The 24,779-nt window shown below is 39.2% G+C and overlaps 2 protein-coding genes across 2 annotated transcripts; one reads left to right on the top strand and one right to left on the bottom strand.

Moving 5' to 3' along the window:
- Positions 1-1,406: 1,406 nt before the first annotated feature.
- Positions 1,407-5,146, bottom strand: LOC124255294 (cyclin-dependent kinase 2-interacting protein-like). Its single transcript, XM_046689166.1, has 5 exons — positions 4,982-5,146; positions 4,436-4,598; positions 3,532-3,625; positions 3,103-3,223; positions 1,407-2,506 (listed from the first exon to the last, which is right to left on the bottom strand). The coding sequence occupies exons 1-5, from the start codon at positions 5,064-5,066 to the stop codon at positions 2,310-2,312; spliced, it is 660 nt and encodes a 219-aa protein (XP_046545122.1). The 5' UTR covers positions 5,067-5,146; the 3' UTR covers positions 1,407-2,309.
- Positions 5,147-5,188: 42 nt separating this feature from the next.
- Positions 5,189-23,442, top strand: LOC124255292 (serine--tRNA ligase, mitochondrial-like). The gene is made up of 16 exons (XM_046689165.1): positions 5,189-5,274; positions 6,885-7,195; positions 7,714-7,749; positions 9,022-9,099; positions 10,435-10,489; positions 10,667-10,730; positions 11,170-11,275; positions 12,121-12,168; positions 12,767-12,875; positions 13,631-13,676; positions 15,427-15,514; positions 17,608-17,720; positions 19,243-19,336; positions 20,282-20,374; positions 22,290-22,355; positions 23,307-23,442. Exons 2-16 carry the CDS (start codon positions 6,905-6,907, stop codon positions 23,424-23,426), a joined length of 1,407 nt encoding a protein of 468 aa, XP_046545121.1. The 5' UTR covers positions 5,189-5,274; positions 6,885-6,904; the 3' UTR covers positions 23,427-23,442.
- The last annotated feature ends 1,337 nt before the right edge of the window (positions 23,443-24,779 follow it).

Here is a 24,779-nt window from a genome sequence, read left to right as displayed (position 1 = left end):
AGGTCAGGATGTGAGAGTACAAACTAGTGTTTGATGAAGGGAGCATGGGTCCATGTTAGGTGGTGGCACAACATTGCAGTGGCTGATACTGTAAGAATGGATCCAGGTCAGGATGTGAGAGTACAAACTAGTGTTTGATGAAGGGAGCATGGGTCCATGTTAGGTGGTGGCACAACATTGCAGTGGCTGATACTGTAAGAATGGATCCAGGTCAGGATGTGAGAGTACTAACTAGTGTTTGATGAAGGGAGCATGGATCCATGTTAGGTGGTGGCACAACATTGCAGTGGCTGATACTGTAAGAATGGATCCATGTCAGGATGTGAGAGAACAAACTAGTGTTTGATGAAGGGAGCATGGGTCCATGTTAGGTGGTGGCACAACATTGCAGTGGCTGATACTGCAAGAATGGACCCATGTCAGGATGTGAGAGTACAAACTAGTGTTTGATGAAGGGAGCATGGGTCCATGTTAGGTTGTGGCACAACATTGCAGTGGCTGATACTGTAAGAATGGACCCAGGTCAGGATGTGAGATGACATTCCAGTAGTTGATATGATTAACATTACAGGACAAATACCAGACTGTAGTATTACTTTAAGATCATACTCATTAACAAACATCAAAATAAGTGAATTACAAGGGAAAAAGTCAAGTTTCTGTATGTCTGTACAACAATTGTTTGGGTGGAGGTTTCTGGATTGACAGGGTGTCACAGTACTTTCTAATGAAGAACACATTCAGGAAGAAGACCATTGTCTATCAATGTCTGATCAGTGTCAGTAACTCCACTTTCTTCCAACAGCAACATTTATGAATACTATGTTCAATCTAAAGTAAGTGTGTTCTCCATGACCAGTCTCCATAGACTCACCACAATCTCAGTCTTACTGCACACATGTCTGATGTGTCCAGATGTCATCTGTGATCAGTCCTGGTATAAAAACACTCTGCCATCTTGGGATTGCCTCCATGGTGTAGTGGTTAGAGCGTCCGCCCGGAGAGCGGAAGGTCGCGGGTTCGATCCCCGACCACGTCATACCAAAAGACGTTAAAATATGGTACTTGTTGGTCCCTGCCTGGCGCTCGGCATTAATGGGTACAACAAGGACTGGTCGGCTCGGGAGTCAGTATAATGTGTCTGAGTGGGGTATTCATGCTTCACTGCGGCGTGGTATCTCAGTGGGCTAGCACTATAGAACCATCTTAAGTCTGGGTTTGTACAAGCAGCCGCACATACACATACACGCATGCACGTCGTCATATGAGCGAAATATTCTCAAGCATGACGTTAAACCCAATTTCACCTCACCTCTGCCATCTTGGCTGAGTCTTCCATACAGGGCTGATGTTTCCAGATGTCACCTGTGACCAGTCTTGGTTTCCAAACACACCACCATCTCGGTTGGGTCTTCCATACAGAGCTGGTGTGCCCAGATGTCACCTATGACCAATCTTGGTAGCCAGCCATACCTTCATCTTGGTTGAGTCTTCCAAACAGAACTGGTGTGTTCAGATGTCACCAGTGACCAGTCTTGGTAGCCAGACACACCACACTCTTGTCTGAGGCTTCCACATCAGCCTAGCATGTCGAGATGTCACCAGTGACCAGTCTTGGTAGCCAGACACACCACACTGTTGTCTGAGGCTTCCACATCAGCCTAGCATGTCGAGATGTCACCAGTGACCAGTCTTGGTAGCCAGACACACCACACTCTTGTCTGAGGCTTCCACATCAGCCTAGCATGTCGAGATGTCACCAGTGACCAGTCTTGGTAGCCAGACACACCACACTCTTGTCTGAGGCTTCCACATCAGCCTAGCATGTCGAGATGTCACCAGTGACCAGTCTTGGTAGCCAGACACACCACACTGTTGTCTGAGGCTTCCACATTAGTCTAGCATGTCGAGATGTCACCAGTGACCAGTCTTGGTAGCCAGACACACCACACTCTTGTCTGAGGCTTCCACATCAGCCTAGCATGTCGAGATGTCACCAGTGACCAGTCTTGGTAGCCAGACACACCACACTCTTGTCTGAGGCTTCCACATCAGCCTAGCATGTCGAGATGTCACCAGTGACCAGTCTTGGTAGCCAGACACACCACACTGTTGTCTGAGGCTTCCACATCAGCCTAGCATGTCGAGATGTCACCAGTGACCAGTCTTGGTAGCCAGACACACCACACTCTTGTCTGAGGCTTCCACATCAGCCTAGCATGTCGAGATGTCACCAGTGACCAGTCTTGGTAGCCAGACACACCACACTCTTGTCTGAGGCTTCCACATCAGCCTAGCATGTAGAGATGTCACTTGTGTCCAGTCTCTGTTATCAGACTCTCCACCAACATCTGGGCCGAGTCTTCCACGTAGGGCTGATGTATCCATGCAGCAGAGTAGAACATCATTGTTTGCCGGTTCTCTGCATGAGCAACATTTTCAGCAATGGACTTCTTCAGTTTCAGCTCAGAAAGGTACATCTCAATCAGCTGGTCCATTGTAATTACTATAAAGAAAACAAACTATTTCTGAATACACATCAAACAGCATATATCAATCATATCTCTGTTTTTACATTCTCTGCCAAAAAACATTGAGTGTACAAGCAAAAACAAATGCACTTTTCATAATTTTCAGTCAAATTTGTGTTGTCACTTGGACTATTATCAGCCATGCATAGAACACGCAGAATATTAGTAGATGCTGTTTTCTAGTACCCTGGTAACTAAAGTTGCACACTGTTTTAACTGTCACAACTTTATTTCAGCAGTCTGGCAACAGATCCAACCTGTTTTCCCCCAGGTTTCACAAAACATGCTGGTTGTTCTGAAAAATCTTTCTCATCAATTGTGCCTACAATTGTGTTGAACTTCAGTCACAATGCATCAACAAAACCATCAGTATTTATTGTCATGTTCTTAAATTCTCAAACACACTGAAGCAAATGCTGCAAATTGGTATGTAAGCAAAAGAACACATGGGGTAAATTCACCTGGTGATCAGGGATTCAAACCAACTGTCACAGGTGTGACCAAGGGAGGCAACTCTGCACAGCTACACATTCACAGAGTGTGAAAAACTACACAATGTTAGTTCACCTACCAAAATCCTGCACATTCCATGTGTGAAACAAAATGTCGTCCTCCCCACCCTTGTGTTGAGACAGAGCCTGCACACCACACAAGGCAGCCCTCATCTGGTGCAGCTTCCCGACAATCTTCTCCTGGACAACAGCAAGTGGTCACAACTAAAGTTTACATCTGGACAAGGTGAGCTCACACTACAAGACTTCAGATCACACACTGTTTGCTTGATCATTCAGAATAATCATTCTGCTGTCTCAATTTGTTTTCAGAAAAAAGATCAATATATTCATGAAGAAAATATAACAGTTTTCATTCTATTTCGTTTTCAATATCAGTTTGAGAACTTTTACTGGCATTTGCTGCAAATTTGAGGCCAAATATCGGTCTCTCAGCCAGTCTATACAAATCCCAGATCAGTGTATCCACACCTGGGCTGAAGCCTCACCATGTTATGATATACAGAGGTGAGTCTGTCACACAGAGACTCCAGGCTGGCAGGCAGCTGGTTCTCATCAAACTCCTCTCCCTCAACGTTGAACCTGCAAAGGGCAGTAATAATGGGTTATATACAAAAGTTGAACCATTTAAAAGATGTGATGAGTGATACAATTCAGGGCTTCAAGGTGCTGGAAATGAAAGTCCTTGGGATGCAGATCCAGGGACCTCACAAATCTTGTTTTAACTTTATATGGTTTATGACAAGGATTCATTTGATGCCTTGTCCCAACCACTGCATGTACTGTTTCAACAAACAGTTTACTTATCGACACATGTATGTTGTCCATGAAACTGATTGTATTAGAACTATTCAGCTATACCATGGTGGTCTGTTTATCAAGTCTGGGTGAGGAAAACATGTGTTGGACTTCAGCATGGAAGGGGTCGATGCTGCTATGTTATGCTAACAGACATTTAGCCAAGTGACACATTATTACACAGCAAGCATGGGATACATGTCTGCACTGGAGGAAGTGTGTGATTTGGGTTTAACGTTGATGTGAGTGTATTCCAGGCATATCCTGGCAAATCAGCTTGATAAGGGAGACAACTTTACACACTCGACTGTCTTCCCTGAAATAACAGTTGGTAGTTGCACATGTACCTTTGTTTTCTGAAGTGGACACCCAATCCATCACTGTCAATAATCTGAAGTAGCTTGACCACCCATTTTAGCTACTATACATCCTAAGGCCAGATAATATTATTTTTCATCCATAAATGAAAATAAATGGTTTATAGAGACACTTTTCAGCAGTTATTCCTTTGATAAACATAAAGAATTCTCCACTTGGTTGTCAAAACCAGGAACATATGTTCACATTTCTTGATGGTAATTCAAAAGTCCTCACACTTTTTCTATTTTGGTGTTAGCTATTTCACTTATGATGTTGCTTCCTTCAGTATTAAGTTTCTTCCATTTTAAGATTTGATTGTGAACGTCTGCAGCTGTGTCCTTGACCTTCCTTAGTATGCCAGTAAGGTTGCCCTGGTGACGGCCATCGTACTGGGGAACTATAAAAACAAGTATATTTAGTATAAAATTATTTAGTTTACAAAAATGTTTCAACATTTTATTCTTGACTTTCACATTTATTGATCTACAATATAATAACGACATTTCGGAAATCATACATTTTCGAACGACAGTGCCTTCACTGTTTATCGAGTTGTGTTGCGTCATGTGCAGAGACATTGGAATCTTAAATGACAGCTAGGGTTTAGGATAAAGATATCTTTTAAAGGATTGTGGCATGTTTTACAATTGTTCATGCCTTTTTGGACAACAACGTATGTTCTTAAATGTCCGAAACCTGTCTAGTATCGAAACTGGCGGTAAGAGTTTTAAACCCTCGTTATTGAGGGTTACTCGTTCATTCCCAAAGATCGTTGAATACCTGGTGATTTTACGGGCGAAAAGGTTACTTCTTGTTCATCCGTATGTTTTCTATTACTAGTTGACGACTTGGTATTTTCAGCCATAGTATCTCAGCAAATATCACCGGGGAAAATCCTTTTGGAATCGGCCCCCTGTTTCGAAGACTGCCATCAAGAGAAAAACCGGAAACAGTAAAATTGTCTCCCTTTATTGATTGGTGGCGCTTTTTACAACATGGCTGCGCCCATGAAAACAAACGTGAAACACTTTTGTTGTTGACAGCCCTAATCATCAGAAGAAACAGTAGAACATGTAAATGACAGTTTTGACTTTCCACGTCGTGGGACGTTTACGTGTAATTCTAATTGATTTTAATTGATTTTCTGCTTGAGTGAGTACATAATGTTGTGGAACTTTGAAGAGCACGTCAATGTCAAACTTGGCAATCACAAAATTGCGTGGGTCGATATGGTGTCATTGGCCCTTCAGTTAACCGGGTAGCTGATGTGGCGAAAGCTTCACCAAAAAGAGGAAATGTGAATCAGTCGAATGCATTTCTTACTGCCATGTAACACAAGGCGACATGGCTACAATCCTTCCAACTGCAATTGCCTTTAAAGGCAACATATATACTTCGCTTGAAAAAGTATATTAGTTAGATCTACGTTCTAAATATAATAACCGCAGACGGGGCAGTATTTATTTATATGTGCATAACTGTAAATTATATGGATATGTGTTAGATGTCTGATTTAGTGTCACTTAATGTGTCTGATACCATTTACTCTCACAGTATTAATAAGGGCTAAAGCTAAGCAGGTATTTGAATGGCATTAAGAAGTGATACCCATAAGGAAGGGAGGTTTTTTTTATGAATGTCAACTTCTTTATTATGAGGAACACAACGTTTCAGAGTATATCCATACTCCTCCCTTTTCAAATTGGCCATAAAACATCAAAGTCAAAATGGCCACAAACCCCTAGTCAAAATGGCCATAGACAAAGTCAAAATGGCCATAGACAAAGTTAAAATGGCCATACATTATTCTTTTATTTTTCAATACTCAGAACATTTTCCCATATTGTAATATTTAATATCAAGGTGTTAAAATGACAAAAGAAGTTATATCAGGCAAAACTACTCATCAACAAATCATATTTTCAACAAATAACAAGACATATATATATAGGTTCTCTCTTCATGTGCATGCACTTTTGTACTATTTACTACTACATGACATCCATGTAGATCAGTTACATCAAGTCAGAAACAGTTCATTCCACACAAGCAGAGCAGTTCCACAGGTCTCAGCTTTCCGTCCTTGTAGAGACGCCAGGCTGCGAATACCTCCTAACAATTAATTGATCAGTTATGGCTTTATTAGTTAACGAGGCACTTCTGGATTCACATCTTAATTAAGGTTACACAATGTATGTAATCACATGTTGATTAGTAATTAAAGAAGCCAATTAAAGGATAAGCAGTCATCTTTTTAATACCTATGCATCTTACCTTCATCTTCACTTGTGCCTCCTGAAGTTTACCAGGCTGTATGGCCATTGGGATGGTAGTGTGGTGAAGAGCCCTCAGTAAAGGTGTCCTGGTCACTTATTGTCATGTTATGAAAACATTACTCAATGATCAAAGGGTCTTATAATAACATCTAAAAGTATTTATTAAGAAAGCATTGCGAGAGTAATTAAACAGCTCAAAGTATTACATAAGAAAACATCTCAAAGTAAAAGATAAAAAACATCTCAAAATATTAAATAAGTAACAATATCAAAGTATGAATTAAGAAAGCATTTCAAAAACAATACTTATTAATATGAAAAAAAATAATGTATGTACATTTTGACTTTTTCTATTCATAAATGTGAGATGTTAACTTCAGTTAATATCCTGCTATTTTCATTTACAGATAAGAGATCTGGAACTTTCATGATGCTAGTGCCTGAAATGATTTTACCTGTTATCAAACAATGTCTTGCACGGGTTGTCAGCCAGTCTCGATGTAGACTCCTGAATACTGCACAATGCATACCCTGTAGTCGATGTCCACAGCGGAAACTTCACTCTGATGGTAAAGAACAAGTCCCCCAAGCTTGGCAGGAATCATTTCATCTAGCACCTCCACAACTAGATCTTCAATATCTCTGCAATCCTCAAAATACAGAACAAATTCATCAAAATATTGTCAACAGAAAAGGTGTTGGGGATATTCATAAGGTGGTATGTGGTTATCTCTTCCTGAAACTAGTCAATTATGCAAGCTCCCAGTGGTGATGAGAGTACATCATCCACTTTTAATAAAAAGAAACTAGTTTGGATTGGTGATGAGGCTCTGTGGTCACTTTGGCTGACTGCATTTACATTGTGCTATAAAGATGTGGATTATACCCACATTTTCAAGCACTGGTTCATCTGGTCAAGACATCAGGCCTCATGTATACAACTGTGACATTATGCAACTTTCACTCGCTGGATTCCACCAGTCATTAAAATTTATTCAATATATTCCCAGTCTCATTCAAATGAAATCTTTTACTCTTAAGAAATTTGCAGACAAGTAAACATTTAATCAGCTGATCAGCATTGACACTCAAATTTCAAAGTGATTCATTCTAACCATCATATTTAACTTTGTCTCTCAGTACTGAATGTATATAATAAACACTTGAACATTTCATCTTCACCCAGAATTGAATGGACAGGTCTTGAAGCCTGACTGTATATATTCTTCCTTCCAGGTGTCCTTGTGGCAGGAATATAACAAGACCACTGAGGTATGTGCTTGTAAACCTGAAATTGTGATGAAATGACAACAGATGAAATTTGTTTGTTTGATAAAAGGCTTTGCAATACTTATCTAATGTGCATTTCCGTCATATGACACTCAAAATGGAATGGTTAAGTTTGATCCATTGACTCCTTATCTATCTGATCTATGGTTGTCTGATATGGTTCAAAACAAACAGTGATTTCAAAAGGCCCTTGCCATAACCCTGTTTGTCCCTGTGAGATTTTCATCACCACCCACCACTCATCATTGTTTCCTAACAGTTGAAGACAATTACTGTGTGCACACATCTTTTTAATTTGACTAAATGAATCATTTAACATAACCAGACAATCATGCTTCATATGAATGACATCTCTCAACAGTACACAGATGCCTTCAGCAGTTTTATAGATTTAGATATAAAGTATAGTAAACTACAGTTATACAAATGTCTCAAAGTGACCACTAATTCTGGTTTTGTTGTAACAGTGGTTCATTATATTCATTTCTACTAAAATATTCACCAAGTGACTGTGAACTAAAATAGTTGAGTATATCCTTCATGTTGTTATGAGCATGTTCATCATATATGTAGTTTACTGTATAGTCTGTTTGCAGTGAAAACGTACCGGTGAATTTCACTTTAAACAAAAATGTAAATCGAATAAAGTGAAATTAAGATTGCGAATCCTCATAATTCAATCTTTCCATTTGAAAATTTAAATCTTAGATTTGTATTCAACTTGGGGAAAAAGTTGTTTAACAAACGATCATAGTTTCAAATCGCTTATATTTGTTTGTAATACAAGGGGGTAAGCTCAGTAGTTGGAACAGTGAAACAAATGCACGTGCGGTACGTGATGAGCGTTAACTTAGACCAACCCTCCTTGTTCTCGGTGTTTCATTTAATGTGCATACCCCCTTGTAATACAAACCAATAATACCAACGTGAAACTATGATCGTTTGTTAAACAACTTTTATCCTAAGTTGAATAAAATTCTGAGATTTAAATTTACAAATGGCAAGGTAAAATTATGAGGATTCAATCTTAATTTCACTTTATTTGATTTACTTTTTTGCTTAAAGTGAAATTCATCGGTACGTTTTCACCGCAAACAGTCTATAGTCTTAACTGAAATGTCAACAGTCTCATATTTTAAAAATGTTGATGAATGTTTGTCTGAGTAATTAATGTAACTGTAACCAGTTTGCTAGTTTGCATGGCAAGAATGGTAAGAACTAGTACTTTTTAAGAACTAATACTTTGAACTACAGGCTGACTACAAGAGGAAAGTATGGAAGCAGCTGATCGCAGCAGCTCAGGACATCCCCAATACAAGCCACCCCACTTCAGTGAGTGGCCTCTCATCTCTGTGTCTAGATATATATAATGGTGCAACATTATATGTAGTCCCTGTAGGTAATCCAGGTGGAATCTACTGCCAGCTACCAGGGCTCCAGATAATTTTTTAACATCAGGAGTACGTATACTCCTTACTTTTTCAATATACAAGTACTGGAATACCGTAGGAGTACATTTAGAGTACTGATGGAACTTAATGGAGTATCAGTAATCATGTGTTTCGTTTCAAATATGCACCATAACATTGCTACTCTTGTGTAAACAGGTCAATAAACAATAAAACAATACTTGTTCAGATAAATACATCTGTAAATGATTCTAAGACCGTACACCATTGCTGTGGTGTGTATCTGCTTCGTTTTCTAAATTATTTCCTACCGTATCGTGCATATTTTTTATCCATACATTCGCCGCTATGGCCCTTATCCGGAGCTTTGAGCTACTTATGCTGGTGTTGAGAGGTCAGGTTGCTTTGGGTTTTCAGACTGGTTGATGGCATGTCCTCGTACTCTGACAACAGGAATCAACAGGAGTTTTGATTAAAATTTTAGTCCAGATTCAATTATTTACAGGATACACTTAATTAGCGAGAATATTGTTTTGTGCTGGCATTAAAGAACAAACAAACAAGTATAACATGTAGTGTTCACCTGTTTTACAACACTCTCTTTACAGAAACACTGTTATATTGTCAATTTGTGTTAATTGTTTAATTGAAATACCAGGAATCAAATATACAGAACCTTACAACACTCTGAAAGTTTGTACTGGTATATTTGTGTGTTATATATGTATATACAGTGGAAGCTGTCTAAACTGGCACACGTCGGGACTGAAAAAACAATCCGGTTTCGACAGCGTGCCGGATTGTAGAGCTGACACGGTTACCTACAACTAGAACTAAACCAGTTTTATCTCAATTTTCTCTCAATTTCTCTCTCAACTCATTAATTACATGTACAAGTACACCCATACTGAACTAAGATAAAATTATCTTTGTCGGCAACCATGTAGTTTCAACACAGGATTACTGACTCCTTGCCACGCGCCGGATTAGACAGCGCTGATTACTGTATAAACACATATTCGGGCTGCTCATTTCATGCCAAGATCCGGAATTGACAACTGCTGGGTTGCAGAGCTTTTAAATGATGATAAATGTACTAGCCATGGACAGGACTGAGATTTTATACCGATGTTGACAGGCGTGCCGGATTGGACAGCTGCCGGTTTTGACAGCTTCCACTGTATATTTATAGATTGAAGACTCTAAGGATGTTTTCTTTGATAAGGTTTTTTTTATTGATTATCATTTATGTCTCTAGCCAATCGGTGATGAGGATCAAGCTAGAGTAGTCTCCCTTGTTGGCACAAAGCGAGGTAAGATGGGCTACTGTTACCAGTTACATCTATCAGAATTTAACTGCTATCAAGTTATGAAGCATTACATCATCCAACTGAGATAACTTGATAGTTCATGTACTGTCAAACAGTCCTTAATTTATGTGAATTTACTTCTCTGAACTAAACAGAACAATGTTTGTTTTGTACTTTCAGAGTTTGACTTCAAACCAAAGACAGTGGTTGAACTGGGTGACGAGTTGGGATTACTGAGAACCGAGTAGGTGTTATGTTATTTGTGAAACTCGAATCACAGTAACTCATGATTATAATAGAATCATTTTACAGATATTAGTGCTTCATCTCGTTTTTGATTAAAGGATCTCATCAGGGATGCCTACGAGTATCTATTTGATGCATCACTATGATATAAGCACATACCTCTGTTGATATGCTAAGGTTAAGTGTTTTATGATCTGACAAAACCAATGGCAAGTTATTTTGTGATAATTTTGTTATAATTCAGTACTGTTTGTCATATTTCTTCATGAAATATTGAGGCCTTCCTGTTCGTCACCTCTTACGACCAGCGTTTGTCCTCACCGGGACCTTCAACAGGCTATGGTACAATCAAGTTACTCCTGATATTTGGTATAATTCCATACTGCCCATATTCTCATGATGTCTTTGTGAGCTAATAATGAGAGTTTTGTCCACAGCAATGTCTCCATGACAACCGGTGAGAGGACATACTACTTGAAGGATGAGTTGGCGAGGCTGGAGCAGGCTTTGATTCAGTACACAGTAGACAGGGTCAGACTGAAGGTACAGCATGGCAGCTTAGTATCCTGTATCACTGTGTAAATGTATGTATTACAGGGGGCGGTGGGGTAGCCTTGTGGTTAAAGCGTTGGCTCGTCACGCTGAAGACCCGGGTTCGAATCCCCACATGGGTACAATGTGTGAAGCCCATTTCTGGTGTCCCCCCGCCGTGATGTTGCTGGAATATTGCTAAAAGCAGCGTAAAACCAAACTCAGTCAGTCAGTCAGTATGTGTTACATGTAACCTTCAGCTTAATGTCTCCTTTTGTGTTTGTATGTTGTTTAACGACTCACTCACTCTGCATTATACCTGCTACATGATGATGGCCTGCATATAATCAAGTCTGAACCAGACAATCCAGTGATCATTATTAAGAGTAATTATCAGTGCAGTGAGGTATAAGGACGTACAATCAGCCAAGTCACTGCATTACCGTATCCACACATTGCTGGGCAGTTATTCTGACTGCAATCACTAAGGGCAAGTCTATGGTTAAAGTGTACGCTTGTCAGAAGCCCAGTTTCTAATGCCCAAGTGGGTACAATGCATGAAGCCATTTCTAGTGAACTCTGCTGTGAAACTGCTGTAATATTGCTGAAAGTATCACAAAAAACATACCCACTCACCTCCTCAATGCTGGAAGAAAAAGAACTTGTTAAGTTTTGTTAAGTTTATGCTGTTGAAATTGGAGCTCTGAAATCCAGAGTTATGAAATGTCATAGCTTAGACCGAGAACACTGGTTAATTCATCACTTTTAGGTGACAAATGTTTACTTTATAGCAATTTGATTGACCATTTATCCTTCTTGTAGTCCATATAGTAACAGTCTCAGTTGTTGTCTCACAGGGATTCCAGTTGGTGACGGTGCCTGATATGATTCACCCAGCAGTCATTGTGAGTAACAATAGCAGTCAGGGGTGTATGTAGCCCAGTTGTCTAATATGCTAAAGAGATTTGCAGGGTTGCATCCCTTGGTTCAGCCAGGAAACTATGATCATGGGTTTGAATCCTTGTTTGCCCAGATTACCTTTTAAGGTTTTTCAGCGCCATGTTTTGGGTTTCACCAAAATGGTTTGTGGCACTTTCCTCCCATATGAAGCAGACAGGCTGTGATATACCTGGAATACTGTTCAAGCAGTGTTTAACTCACCCGTGTTCCACATTTGCAGTTATTATGAGTTACATTAGTCATTCCTAGGGTTGTAATGGCAGTTGTAACACTGGCAAAATTAGTGGACAGTCACAAGGAGATTGTGATAACTGTCATCTTATCCATATGTCCTGTCAGTTATTGATATTTGCAGTGATACTTGCATGTCTGTTGTGTTAAAACATGGGGTGTTGTCTGCTTAAGGTCAGAACCATATTGATCTCAGCATTCACTGGTTCTTTTCAGTATAGTCTGTTTAATCTAGCAGGTCAATTACATTGTAAATCTCAGGAATTGTGTATTCAACTAAGTTACTTTAAAGTTTAATCTCCCCTTCTCAAGGAGAGCTGTGGATTCAAGACATCAGGGGAGAGAACTCAGGTATACAAGCTGGACCCTGACAAACATGGCGATGTCTGTCTTGCAGGAACGTCCGAGATGCCTCTGGCAGGTCAGTTTTGATGCTGTTCAGTTTGGCAAGGCAGGGTCATGTTTAATTCATTACCAGTTCTTGCTTTCTATTTGTGTCTAGTTGAAGTGTGTGCCCACCAATGTTGTAGTTATAAAATAAACCAGGGACTGATCTCATGAGTAACATCCCATGGTGTCAGGATACAATGACAGGCAGGCCTTCAAGTCACCAAGTCTGATCACCTCATCCATTTAGTTGCCTTGGATGACCAGTTTGAAGACACTGCAGGGTTTGTTGTTTAGACGACTGAAACATATGTCAAATAGTGAGTTAACATATCACTGCAGTCCCCCATTGTCCAGCTGCAGTCTTCAAAAAGTAAGAAACTCACAGGTGGTGACATTAGTTATCCCCACTCCAACTGGTATCCTATTCAGGATGTTGTTATTCGGCTATCTATGTATGTTTATGCTTGTGTTCATTGTTAATCATCTTGTTTTATCATCCATTGTCTTTATTAGCCCTCGTATACCCTATATATATCCTGCTGTACTCATTCCCCATATCATGCTTGAAAACGGTATAAGTATCTATACCGAAATGTCGCAATTGTACAATAAAGAAGTTGATCATCCATAAACACTTGTCATTCCTATTGCTTACAACTTCTAGAATGCCTCTCAAACAGTTCATACAGGTTACATTATTTAACAAAAAGGAAATTTAATTAATGGAAAATATTGCATGTTGCACTCTTACTCAAATGTCTGATAAATTTTATCTGTTATTTTCAGGATATTTCATGAATGAGGAACTGCAGTTAGATCAGCTTCCAGTAAAGTAAGTCTGGAGTCATTAAGCAATGCCTATAATTGGGACTACTTGAGCTCAACAGGTGTAATTTCTTTACTTGCGTGTGCACTTATAAGAGATGTTAGAGACTCAAGTTCTTTAGGTCAAAAGTAGTAGAGGTCAAATTATAAAACATGGTTCAAGTTTTTAAAAATAATGAGAAAACCCATGAAGAATCGGTTGAGAAGAACTCTAAGCATCTTAGTCAACTTGCATTTCATGATCATGTCAGAAGTCATGGTCGCTTTCAAGGTCATTCACTCTTGAAATGACTTAAATAGGAAGGAAATTTTGGTAGCATCATATGGACACATCCTATTTGTAACACAACCTAATTAGCAAGAAAATAATGGTCTCACTTGCGATTGTATGACTTGTGCATTTTCAATTAAAATGTGATGAAAAATTCAATATAGATACTGTCTAGGCTGTCCAGGACTGAAATTGATGATCAAGATCAATATATGGAAGTGCTTCTAACTTTACCATTGAGATAGCCAGAGGCATGAGACCTTTTCTTCCCCTTCTGTTGTCATGTTTTACAACTTTTGTTGCCTCTGCTTTTGCTGACCCGTGAAGGTCCAGGTTAGAATATTGATCTTCAGTAACCCATGTTTGTCGTAAGAGGCGACTATCGGGATCGGGTGGTCAGGCTCGCTGACTTGGTTGACACATGTCATCGGTTCCCAATTGCACAGATCGATGCTCATGCTGTTGATCACTGGATTGTCTGGTCCAGACTCGACTATTTACAGATCGCCGCCATATAGCTGGAATATTGCTGAGTGTGGCGTAAAACTAAACTCACTCTGCTTTTGCTATTCAAAAGCTTTTTTGTTAAGGTAGATAGAGGCACAAGACTTTTTGTTTTGAAGATGTTTATTCTGAATCAGGCATGCGTGAGGTCAACTATCACCTGATTATATAAAGTTAAAAATGTACATGATACATGTTTCTGATGGGAAGGATTTGGGGCATTAGGACAGGGTAGGGATGGGACTCTATACATTACCAGACACTGTTTTACATGTAATGTAAACACCTTCCTTAATACAAGAACATGTTTTATAGTTTGACCATACTCTCAAAAGTCACAATTTGTCTCTGTAAACATCTAACCTGGTCATCCTGCTGAAATATCCAGACTGAGAGAATTGAAATTTGACATGAATGATTCTCTTTTTATGGCATCATATTGAGTATGAAACCTTAAGAATTTTCTTCAGTTTTAGAATTCAGTATTTGTGATAAAAATATTGAAATATCAGTGCTACCTACAAAGTTTTTATGGAGTCTGTCTCTGTTGGCATTTCAAACTTTTGGCTACATGTCCAGGTGAGCTACAGTGATCTTGCAACCCGTGAAAATACGGGTTAGAATTGATCTTCGTAACCCATGCTTGTTGTAAAAGGAGGGATCGGGTTGCGTAGATGGATGTTCATGCTTTTGATCACTGGATTGTCTGGTCCAGACTCGATTATTTACAGACTGCCACCATATAGCTGGAATATTGGTGAGTGCGGTGCAAAACTAAACTAACTCACTCACTCACTCACTTCAGTGAGATTGCCCTTTTTTGGTCCTGGTGCAACAAGCTTTGCACTTGAACACGCACCTGGTGAAGGTAAACTAAAGATTATTTTATAGAACCTGATGTGTTTCTTCGTTTTGTTTTGGTAACTCTTGTAACTGCAGCTTATATATACTGATTGATATATATAGTATTGTTTGTGTGTAGATTGACGTCAATCAGCCGATGTTATCGAGCTGAGACGTCCGAGTTGCAGGAAGAGAAGGGCATCTACAGAGTGCATCAGTTTACTAAGGTATGACATAGTACTGTTGAGTGATGCTCACCATCGCTGAATACCATATAATGCTACTCACCATCGCTCAGTACCATATAATGCTACTCACCATCACTCAGTGCCATATAATGCTACTCACCATCGCTCAGTACCATATAATGCTACTCACCATCACTCAGTACCATATAATGCTACTCACCATCACTCAGTACCATATAATGCTACTCACCATCGCTCAGTACCATATAATGCTACTCACCATCGCTCAGTGACATATAATGCTACTCACCATCGCTCAGCACCATATAATGCTACTCACCATCACTCAGTGACATATAATGCTACTCACCATCGTCAGTACCGTATAATGCTACTCACCATCGCTCAGTGCCATATAATGCTACTCACCATCGCCAGTACCGTATAATGCTACTCACCATTGCTCAGTGACATATAATGCTACTCTCACCATCGCCAGTGACATATAATGCTACTCACCATCGCTCAGTACCATATAATGCTACTCACCATCGCCAGTGCCATATAATGCTACTCACCATCGCCAGTACCATATAATGCTACTCACCATCGCTCAGTGACATATAATGCTACTCACCATCGCTCAGTGCCATATAATGCTACTCACCATCGCTCAGTGCCATATAATGCTACTCACCATCGCTCAGTACCATATAATGCTACTCACCATCGCTCAGTGCCATATAATGCTACTCACCATCGCTCAGTGCCATATAATGCTACTCACCATCGCTCAGTACCATATAATGCTACTCACCATCGCTCAGTACCATATAATGCTACTCACCATCGCTCAGTACCATATAATGCTACTCACCATCGCTCAGTGCCATATAATGCTACTCACCATCGCTCAGTACCATATAATGCTACTCACCATCACTCAGTACCATATAATGCTACTCACCATCGCTCAGTACCATATAATGCTACTCACCATCGCTCAGTACCATATAATGCTACTCACCATCGCCAGTGACATATAATGCTACTCTCACCATCGCTCAGCACCATATAATGCTACTCACCATCGCTCAGTGACATATAATGCTACTCACCATCGCTCAGTACCGTATAATGCTACTCACCATCGCTCAGTGCCATATAATGCTACTCACCATCGCTCAGTACCGTATAATGCTACTCACCATTGCTCAGTGACATATAATGCTACTCACCATCGCTCAGTGACATATAATGCTACTCACCATCGCTCAGTACCATATAATGCTACTCACCATCGCTCAGTGCCATATAATGCTACTCACCATCGCTCAGTACCGTATAATGCTATTCACCATTGCTCAGTGACATATAATGCTACCAGTGACATATAATGCTACTCACCATCGCCAGTGACATATAATGCTACTCACCATCGCTCAGTGACATATAATGCTACTCACCATCGCTCAGTGCCATATAATGCTACTCACCATCGCTCAGTGACATATAATGCTACTCACCATCACTCAGTACCATATAATGCTACTCACCATCGCTCAGTACCATATAATGCTACTCACCATCGCTCAGTGACATATAATGCTACTCACCATTGCTCAGTACCATATAATGCTACTCACCATCGCTCAGTACCATATAATGCTACTCACCATCGCTCAGTGCCATATAATGCTACTCACCATCGCTCAGTGACATATAATGCTACTCACCATTGCTCAGTACCATATAATGCTACTCACCATTGCTCAGTGCCATATAATGCTACTCACCATCGCTCAGTACCGTATAATGCTACTCACCATTGCTCGGTGCTACTTAATTCACAATTCGAAACCTGTTGGATTGTGTCATAATGCCCTGCTTGTGTTGACTGTTTTTGCTGCTAGAAGTCAGTGCTTTTCATCTATTTATTTTCAGGATCCTGTGACATACTATTGCTAGCATTGGCATAAAACAACATTCATTTGCCTCCCCAGAACATTCAATCATATATACCAGTATACCAGTATACAAAATGAGTTGTTAATGATATACATGTATTTTGAAAACTCTTGATACTGTGACAGCAAACCAGTCTGCAGTACATAACACATCTTTATGGTCAGGTGGAGTTGTTTAGTGTAAGCAGCTGTGAAGATGGCAGAGAGAGTGACAGTCTGCTGGAGGAAATCCTGGATCTACAGAAGAACCTTTTTACTGATCTCGGACTGCACTTCAGGTAAAAGAACATTTGTGGGATTTGTTGTTTAAAGGTCACATGCAACCAAAAAATCAAACATAATTAAAACACAATTATTACTTCTTCATGACATATAATATGCATTAAAGTGCAATATTTTGTACTTGGTTTACTCTCCTCGAAACGAAGCAGCCGGGATGTCGAACCCAGTCAGAGCGGTGGTGTGCACTCATTAACGGCTGGTTCATTAGCAGATGATTGCTTCACGCTCATTGTGTGTGTATATATAGAGATGTTGGGTTTGTAAATACATGCTCATTTTTGTGTATAACATTTTGCAATCAACAGACATCATAACATGTCATGTGTTCAAGTATCACACCTGCCTGTCTGTGTGAATTACATAATGTGACAGAGATCCAACTCGGCCATAAATCATGCTTTTGTTTATGGCGATAGCCTGATTGGTGTTAAGTTCGAATTGCATGTGGTCAGTGATAGCAGGTGTGTATTGAATATTGTCATTAGCAGACAGGCAGGCAGACACACAGGTGTCAATAAACAAGACATTGAGTTTTGTCTGTGACAACGACATATCTATATCACAGTTGGAAATTCTGTCAAGGCTAAATAATGACATTGCTTTTAAGTTGCATCGATTTTTTCATTATGTTTGGTTGATGAATGATTGGGTGTTGGTTGATGTGTGAATCTACATTGGGTGTTGGTTGATGAATGATTTGGTTGGACTGTTGGTTGATGAATGATTGGGAGTTGGTTGATGAATGATTGGGTGTTGGTTGATGAATGATTTGGGAGTTGGTTGATGAATGATTGGGTGTTGGTTGATGGTTGATGTCTGATTGGGAGTTGGTTGATGAATGATTGGGTGTTGGTTGATGAATGATTGGGAGTTGGTTGATGAATGATTGGGTGTTGGTTGATGAATGATTGGGTGTTGGTTGATGAATGATTGGGTGTTGGTTGATGAATGATTGGGATGTTGGTTGATGAATGATTGGGTGTTGGTTGATGAATGATTGGGTGTTGGTTGATGAATGATTGGGTTGGTTGATGAATGATGATTGGTTGAGATTGGGTGATGTTGATGAATGATTGGGTGTTGGTTGATGAATGATTGGGTGTTGGTTGATGAATGATTGGGTGTTGGTTGATGAATGATTGGGTGTTGTTGATGAATGATTGATTGATTGGGTGTTGGTTGATGAATGATTGGGAGTTGGTTGATGAATGATTGGGTGTTGGTTGATGAATGATTGGGAGTTGGTTGATGAATGATTGGGTGTTGGTTGATGAATGATTGGGAGTTGGTTGATGAATGATTGGGAGTTGGTTGATGAATGATTGGGGGTGATTGATGAATGATTGGGTGTTGGTTGATGAATGATTGGGTGTTGGTTGATGAATGATTGGGTGTTGGTTGATGAATGATTGGGAGTTGGTTGATGAATGAAGCACAGTAGGTTGATGTTTGATAGGTAGCACTGATAAACACAAAGTATGTCCAGGTTTCACTGATTGTGATTTGTTGACCCTGTAGAATCTTGGACATGCCAACTCATGAGCTGGGAGCCCCAGCCTACAGGAAGTATGACATCGAAGCCTGGATGCCAGCAAAACAGTTCTGGGGAGAGGTAGACAAGATATTGTTTTATCTATACAGCGTGCAGTTGAAGACAGTAAACTTCAATTTATTATCATTAGTAACCTTTTATTTGTACATCAAGTAGCCAGAACACACACAATAGACTGTGCGGGGTTTTAGTTCACCTCATTAGGATGAGAAAGCCACAATAACTCAGTGCGCCTAGGGAGTTGAGATTGATAATACGATGTGCCGTTGAGATTGACATCCAATGATCGAGGGAAAAACATACCAGTGCCTTGAGCATGCACTAGTTGCGTGGATATGTGCGCTATGTAAATATCCTATAATAATAACATAATAATAATAATGATGTGTTCACATTGCTGTGACATTGACATAATTGGGATCTTAGAACAAACCAGTGGAATTGATCATAAGTAATACTGTAAATCAATAAAATAACGCGAGCTACTTATTAATGCGAAAAATGAGACTATGTCTGAAGCGCATTAATAAATCTCGCATTATTATATTGTCTTTTGCACTCGATATCGTTATTGCTAGTATTTGGGTCACGATAACCCAGTGAACAAAGATGAACGATTGATTCACAAAAATTCCTTTATTGACACAATAACATCAACATTATATTCCAGTATTTGCCAAAGTTGTGAGTGTAGTCATTAGTGAGTATAGTCATTCTGATCAACCATTTCCTGATTTGCCTCCTCGCATTAATAAATGTACGCATTTTTGTTTTGAGGTTTGCACTCGCATTATTTAATACACGCATTAGTTTGTTGATTTACAGTATATGCTTGTTTGTAAGAGTCATCTAAAATGGATGAAGTGGGCCGATTTGCTCATTGTAGCCCTGTGGATTGTTGTTTCTTCTGGTCCAGACTCGATGATCTACAGGATATGGTAATACAGCTGGAATGATGATGCTGTGTCACACCTGTGATGTTGCTATTACTTCCTGTCTCCCCAGATTTCTAGTTCCTCCAGTTGCACGGACTACCAGAGCCGCCGTCTCCACATCAAGTACAAGGGGCAGGACGGCCATCTCAAACATGTCCACACAGTGAGCAGTCACGACATCTCTGATTAAACTGTTTACTGACACCCATGTCATTTTTCCCAGCTCAATTTCTATATTTATCATACTTTTCAACCTATAAACATATGCCAAGCTATTCTGATATAGAATGCATGTGAATACAATATATTGAGAATGTGACCAAAATGGCAAGCTATTCTGATATAGAATGCATGTGAATACAATATATTGAGAATGTGACCAAAATGGCAAGCTATTCTGATATAGAACATATGTGAATACAATACATTGAGAATGTGACCAAAATGGCAAGCTATTCTGATATAGAATGCATGTGAATACAATATATTGAGAATGTGACCAAAATGGCAAGCTATTCTGATATAGAATGCATGTAAATGCAATATATTGAGAATGTGACCAAAATGGCAAGCTATTCTGATTTAGAATGCATGTGAATACAATATATTGAGAATGTGACCAAAATAGCAAGCTATTCTGATATAGAATGTATGTGAATACAATATATTGAGAATGTGACCAAAATGGCAAGCTATTCTCATTTAGAATGCATGTGAATACAATATATTGAGAATGTGACCAAAATGGCAAGCTATTCTGATATAGAATGCATGTGAATACAATATATTGAGAATGTGACCAAAATGGCAAGCTATTTTGATATAGAATGCATGTGAATACAATATATTGAGAATGTGACCAAAATGGCAAGCTATTCTGATATAGAATGTATGTGAATACAATATATTGAGAATGTGCAATATATTGAGAATGTGACCAAAATGGCAAGCTATTCTGATATAGAACATGCATGTAAATACAATATATTGAGAATGTGACCAAAATGGCAAGCTATTCTGATATAGAATGTATGTGAATACAATATATTGAGAATGTGACCAAAATGGCAAGCTATTCTGATATAGAATGCATGTAAATTAAATATATTGAGAATGTGACCAAAATCGCAAGCTATTCTGATATAGAACATATGTGAGTGATACAATACATTGAGAATGTGACCAAAATGGCAAGCTATTCTGATTTAGAATGCATGTGAATACAATATATTGAGAATGTGCCCAAAATGGCAAGCTATTCTGATATAGAACATATGTGAATACAATACATTGAGAATGTGACCAAAATGGCAAGCTAGTTCTGATTTAGAAAATGCATGTGAATACAATATATTGATTGAATGTGCCTAAAATGGCAAGCTATTCTGATATAGAACATATGTGAATACAATATATTGAGAATGTGATCAAAATGGCAAGCTATTTTGATATAGAATGCATGTGAACACAATATATTGAGAATGTGACCAAAATGGCAAGCTATTCTGATATAGAATGCATGTGAATACACTATATTTAGAATGTGACCAAAATGGCAAGCTATTCTGATATAGAATGCATGTGAATACAATATATTGAGAATGTGACCAAAATAGCAAGCTATTCTGATATAGAATGTATGTGAACACAATATATTGAGAATGTGACCAAAATGGCAAGCTATTCTGATATAGAATGCATGTGAATACAATATATTGAGAATGTGACCAAAATGGCAAGCTATTCTGATATAGAATGTATGTCAACACAATATATTGAGAATGTGACCAAAATGGCAAGCTATTCAGATATAGAACATATGTAAATACAACCTATTGAGAATGTGACCAAAATGGCAAGCTATTCTGATATAGAACATATGTAAATACAATGTATTGAGAATGTGGTAGAGGTACTAATCATTATTAATATAGTTTCTGTATCCTGAGCTTATTAAGAGATAAGATGACATCCAAGACAGACGCAAATGGTCCCAGCAAGTTGTTCAAAATAGCATGTCAATGTGACATACAAGGTAATCAGCATGAGACTATACTGAGAATACCTCGTGTTTGTAGGTGAACGGCACGGCGTGCGCTGTTCCCAGGATGATCATGGCCGTCATGGAGAACAACCAGAACAAAGTAGGTCACATGGCTGACACCATCACCAGTTTTAAATATCTACAGGAAAAATATGTCAAATGATGATGTCCCATTCCATGGACAGACAATCCCGATTGTGGACATCTTGATGACATTCCATCTTAACAACACCATTCCAGTATGAATAATTGGTGTATGTCAGTGATTTCACAAAAAAACAATGTCATGTAAGGGCAGTGCTTGTCATGCTAAAAACCTTGCTTTTATTTTCCACATTGATGTTTGTGGCCCATTTGGATCCGGTTACCTACATTCCATGTTTACCATTGTGTAGAATATCCATACCAAATTGTTTGGTTATATTCATGCCACATACATTATCAAACACAGTTTGCTTGGCAAATTGTTTGCTTTTATCTTGCATGTTGTATTAAGTTTCGAGAAAGTATAATCCTAAATATAACATATTTATCTGCAAGTTTGTATTTGTATTTGATCCTCACTATCAATTCAGTCAAGATATTGAATAATATGCAGTTATTGCCTATATTCTCTGTAATCACTGAATCATAGAAAGTTTCAGTTTCTCAAGTATATAACATGTTTGTTGCTAGGATGGGTCTGTCAGTCTCCATAGAAAGTTTCAGTTTCTCAAGTATATAACATGTTTGTTGCTAGGATGGGTCTGTCAGTCTCCATAGAAAGTTTCAGTTTCTCAAGTATATAACATGTTTGTTGCTAGGATGGGTCTGTCAGTCTCCATAGAAAGTTTCAGTTTCTCAAGTATATAACATGTTTGTTTGCTAGGATGGGTCTGTCAGTCAGTTTCAGTTTCTCAAGTATATAACATGTTTGTTGCTAGGATGGGTCTGTCAGTCTCCATAGAAAGTTTCAGTTTCTCAAGTATATAACATGTTTGTTGCTAGGATGGGTCTGTCAGTCTCCATAGAAAGTTTCAGTTTCTCAAGTATATAACATGTTTGTTGCTAGGATGGGTCTGTCAGTCTCCCGGAAGTCCTGTGGCCCTACATGAGGACAGAAGTCATCACCAAGTCAAACAACATGCAACCTCACTGGATCAGACTGAAAAAGATCAAGTCAAAGAAATAAATGTTTTATTCGTAAAGATGTTTCTGGGTAATGTTTGGCACTAACATGAAACTCAACATCCAGATGTTTGTCTGCTGGTATGTGATGCTCACATCATATGCCATCATCAATCCTCATCCATCCAACTAAATCGTAATCATCATCATGATGTTGGAGGCACAGGTAGCCTTTAGTCTAAAGTGCCGTAATCTGTGCTCTTATTCTCAAACGTTCGTAACCCTAAGAATTCTAAACTTTGATCGTAGCCAATGTGTTAGGGATGGACTTAAGAAGTTCCTAGGGCTACGAACGTTTTGAGAATAGCTAGACTGCTGTGCCAAATTGGTGACTTGGGCATGCTAGAAACTGGTGATTGTGGGTTCAAATTCCTGTTCACTATGATTATCATCCTCCCGGCATGTAATGCAGGTGGATATAGTCGACGCTTCATCTGTCCATAATCATTTTGTTTCAGGAGCTTAACTAAAAATTATTGAATATTTTTCAATAAAAATTGGTCGATATATCAACAATCCAGTGATCAACAGCATGAGCCCCTCTTCTCTCTGAACAATGTATTTGGTGTATCTGCTGAATGAGGGAATCCAGCTAATTCAGGTTACAGATTGTGTTAGGTTGTACTACTCTAGACGTGTGCCAGGTATTTAGTGTATCTGCTGAATGAGGGAACCCAGCTGATTCAGGTTACAGATTGTGTTAGGTTGTACTACTCTAGACGTGTGCCAGGTATTTAGTGTATCTGCTGAATGAGGGAACCCAGCTGATTCAGGTTACAGATTGTGTTAGGTTGTACTACTCTAGACGTGTGCCAGGTATTTAGTGTATCTGCTGAATGAGGGAACCCAGCTGATTCAGGTTACAGATTGTGTTAGGTTGTACTACTCTAGACGTGCCAGGTATTTAGTGCCAGGGGATTTCAGGTGTATTGTGTTAGGCTGAATGTGCCAGGGAACCCAGCTGATTCAGGTTCACAGATTGTGTTAGGTTGTACTACTCTAGACATGTGCCAGGTATTTAGTGTATCTGCTGAATGAGGGAATCCCCAGCTAATTCAGGTTACACTCTTCAAGATTGTGTTAGGTTGTACTACTCTAGACATGTGCCAGGTATTTAGTGTATCTGCTGAATGAGGGAACCCAGCTGATTCAGGTTACAGATTGTGTTAGGTTGTACTACTCTAGACGTGTGCCAGGTATTTAGTGTATCTGCTGAATGAGGGAACCCAGCTGATTCAGGTTACAGATTGTGTTAGGTTGTACTACTCTAGACGTGTGCCAGGTATTTAGTGTATCTGCTGAATGAGGGAACCCAGCTGATTCAGGTTACAGATTGTGTTAGGTTGTACTACTCTAG

The sequence above is a fragment of the Haliotis rubra genome, unplaced genomic scaffold (assembly GCF_003918875.1).
Source record: "Haliotis rubra isolate DU_JTF1 unplaced genomic scaffold, ASM391887v1 Scf6, whole genome shotgun sequence".
Lineage (NCBI taxonomy): Eukaryota > Metazoa > Mollusca > Gastropoda > Lepetellida > Haliotidae > Haliotis > Haliotis rubra.
The sequence above is the reverse complement of the archived record's forward strand: the minus strand, read 5'-3'. Positions and strand labels throughout refer to the sequence as shown.

Excerpts from the sequence above, each read along its gene's own strand:
- LOC124255292 (XM_046689165.1), top strand. The coding sequence starts at position 6,905 with ATGATGCTAGTGCCTGAAATGATTTTACCTGTTATCAAACAATGTCTT. Across the intron at positions 9,100-10,434 it reads ATACAAGCCACCCCACTTCA|CCAATCGGTGATGAGGATCA; the intron begins GTGAGTGGCCTC and ends TTATGTCTCTAG. Across the intron at positions 22,356-23,306 it reads TGGAGAACAACCAGAACAAA|GATGGGTCTGTCAGTCTCCC; the intron begins GTAGGTCACATG and ends GTTTGTTGCTAG.
- LOC124255294 (XM_046689166.1), bottom strand. The coding sequence starts at position 5,066 with ATGGCTGAAAATACCAAGTCGTCAACTAGTAATAGAAAACATACGGAT. Across the intron at positions 3,626-4,435 it reads AACACCAAAATAGAAAAAGT|GTTCAACGTTGAGGGAGAGG; the intron begins GTGAGGACTTTT and ends TGCCCTTTGCAG. Across the intron at positions 3,224-3,531 it reads CCTCTGTATATCATAACATG|GAGAAGATTGTCGGGAAGCT; the intron begins GTGAGGCTTCAG and ends GCTGTTGTCCAG.